Raw genomic sequence first — 2,639 nt, 5'->3', positions numbered from 1 at the left:
ACAAAGAAGTATCAGGACAGCCCACCCAGCCTAGCCCAACCTATATGTCGCTACAGTTTTATAGAGATTAGCATATCACAGGAGCCAAATGCTGTTCTCCGGCTTAAAATATGTTATTGCTACTTTGTAGAAAAAGTCCGTGCCCTGCTCTTCGCCACTAATAAAATAGAAGCATTCACAGATAGTGTGTTCAGTGTGATCCAACAGTTGAAGCATATACTAGGTATCTTGTAATAGAATGTTTTAAAACGTCAAGCAGATAAGAATTAGGGCTTGGAAAATGAACCGCTATGAAGAGAGATAAAAAGGGATCTGGGGTTTCTCTGAGGACCCGGCGTGGTGGCCAAATCCTCCCTGTGGCCATTTGCCACTGCCATGGAAACCAGTGGGCTGGGCAATCGGGGATTGTGACGCCTGGGGGCGGGGAGGAGGTGGTGACCCAGTGACTGGTCTTCTGTACCCCAGCCCTCGGCTGAGACTTCACAGCGCTGCTGCATCCTCAACTCGCCTGCGGGAGTGGTGCCCCGAACCGTTCCGGAGAAAGACCACTGCCCACCGCCTTGATGACAACACCTCCGTGTCCCCTCCCAGCTCAGGCGCTCCGGCAGCCCCGGGTCCACGGCCTCTCCCAGATAACCAGCAGCCTGTACATCAGCAATGGTGTGGCGGCCAACAGCAAACTCTTGCTGTCCAGCAACCACATCACCACGGTCATCAACGTGTCGGTGGAAGTGGTCAACACTTTCTTTGAGGATATCCAATACATACAGGTGCCGGTGGCTGATGCTCCAAGCTCGCGTCTTTACAACTTTTTTGACCCGATTGCTGACCACATCCACAGCGTGGAGCTGGAGCAGGGCCGCACGCTGCTGCACTGCGCCGCCGGGGTGAGCCGCTCCGCCACACTCTGCCTGGCCTACCTCATGAAGTACCATGCCATGTCGCTGCTAGACGCCCACACGTGGACCAAGTCGTGCCGCCCCATCATCCGGCCCAACAATGGCTTTTGGGAACAACTTATCCACTATGAGTTCAAGCTGTTCAGCAAGAACACCGTACACATGATCAACTCCCCGGTGGGCGTGATCCCTGACATCTACGAAAAAGAGGTCCGTTTGATGATGCCGATGTGAACAGCACCTGACCATGACCATCCGCTGATAATCCTACACCAACACTGAACAAGAACGGTGAAATTTTGTTGGTAAAGAAAACAAGATGATGCCTTTTAGAAGGGCCAGCCAAAACTGAGGGTTGTTGGGAGTTTTTAGCTTAGTAAGTTTTATCTTTAAAGAATAAAATGCATTCAGTGTAACCGGGTGACAGTGTTTCTTCTCCCGTGAGCGGCAGGTCATGGCTGCCTCGGCCTGGCCAGAGAGGAGGGTGGGCAAGGTGGTGCCCACCTCAGATGGACCTGTGTCCTGGACCCAAAGTCAGAGCCTTAGACATCATGGTGCCACCACTTCTCACAGTAAGTGCCAACCTCTGCTAAGCGGCCTTCACTGGGGTGCTCTGGGAGCCCTTGGGGGAGCCTCAGGCCACCCCTGCCCCCACCTTCAACCACAGTGGCCCAGCTCTGGTTTTCTAGATTGGATTTATGCAGAAAATAGTGTTCAAAAAAGCCATTCCACTCTATAAAATTAAAACGATTTTTTCCCCAGTGCTGTCCTGTATGGCAAGGTCTCAAGGTGCCCTTGGCAACCTCTGCCAGCCTTTGTGAAAAAGGGCATCAATCCCCTTCTCCGGGGCACGTGCTGAGAGAGAAAACGGGCCTGACACCAGGCCTCAAGGGTTCCTCTCATGGGGTCTTGAATTGGAAGGCTGGAGGACACAGCCCTGTCACCTCAGACACCTCCTCCCGTTGTGACCTGGGGCACATCAAAGCCTCTGTTTCCTCACCAGACAAGGCGGTGACAGCCCGATTCTCACGGGGTTGTTGTGGGGATGAGATTCCTTAGTGTGAGCCCTAGCCCATGAATGGTTTAATGCTTCAAGTAGAGAGCAGCTCTTGTTATTAATGATGCTCCTGGGCCCTGCTGGCTGGGGGTCAGCACATTCATCCTCACAATGGCACTTACCCCAACCGCGCATAGCCACTTTGTTGTCTACCAAGGGCTTTTCCAAAAAATCATCCTGTCTGTAAAAACAAACGGTTTAAGGTTCTTTCTACCCTACCTCAGAGGAGGCATAGATTTCCAGCTCGGAGTTCCTGTTGTTTCATTGTGTTTAATCTGTGTGCAAACAAGGAACAAGAAGTTCAATTTCAGCACCCTGCCCCTCCGAGGCCTTGTTTAGAATTGCTGACCATGAGAGCCAGCGTCCCAGGATCCACTCAGATCCACAGGGGAACTTGCCAAGGGGTCAAATGAGTGAGCCCCAGGGCAGGCCTTGGAATCCAGGATTGTACAAACTCCCCAGGTTCCTGGCTCTGGCTTGGGAGCAGCTATTCTAATCCAGAGGATTTTAGACAGAATATAGAGGACAACAGCACAACCATTCCCATTGACCGACGTGCATGGGTCCAGAGCCCAGCGGCTTTCAAAAGCCGGTTCTCTCCAAACCCATCCCCACCCCCACTGCCACAAAAGGAGTGCCCAGGGACACAATTTGGGGTGGGAGGGGGAGAGGGGTACTGTGAA

The 2,639-nt window shown here is 52.6% G+C and overlaps 1 protein-coding gene across 2 annotated transcripts; it reads left to right on the top strand.

Moving 5' to 3' along the window:
• The first annotated feature begins 563 nt into the window (after positions 1-563).
• Positions 564-1,133, top strand: DUSP21 (dual specificity phosphatase 21). 2 transcript variants are annotated; one of them, XM_028113540.2, is made up of 2 exons: positions 564-731; positions 842-1,030. In XM_028113540.2, exons 1-2 carry the CDS (start codon positions 564-566, stop codon positions 1,028-1,030), a joined length of 357 nt encoding a protein of 118 aa, XP_027969341.1. The 2 variants fall into 2 exon arrangements, with proteins under 2 accessions (XP_027969341.1, XP_027969340.1); XM_028113539.2 differs by having other exon boundaries at positions 564-1,133.
• Positions 1,134-2,639: the final 1,506 nt, after the last annotated feature.

This window comes from Eumetopias jubatus, unplaced genomic scaffold, assembly GCF_037043125.1.
Source record: "Eumetopias jubatus isolate StellerSeaLion01/CBP00866 unplaced genomic scaffold, mEumJub1_p1.0 scaffold_11, whole genome shotgun sequence".
NCBI lineage: Eukaryota > Metazoa > Chordata > Mammalia > Carnivora > Otariidae > Eumetopias > Eumetopias jubatus.
The sequence above is the reverse complement of the archived record's forward strand: the minus strand, read 5'-3'. Positions and strand labels throughout refer to the sequence as shown.

Excerpts from the sequence above, each read along its gene's own strand:
- DUSP21 (XM_028113539.2), top strand. The coding sequence starts at position 564 with ATGACAACACCTCCGTGTCCCCTCCCAGCTCAGGCGCTCCGGCAGCCC.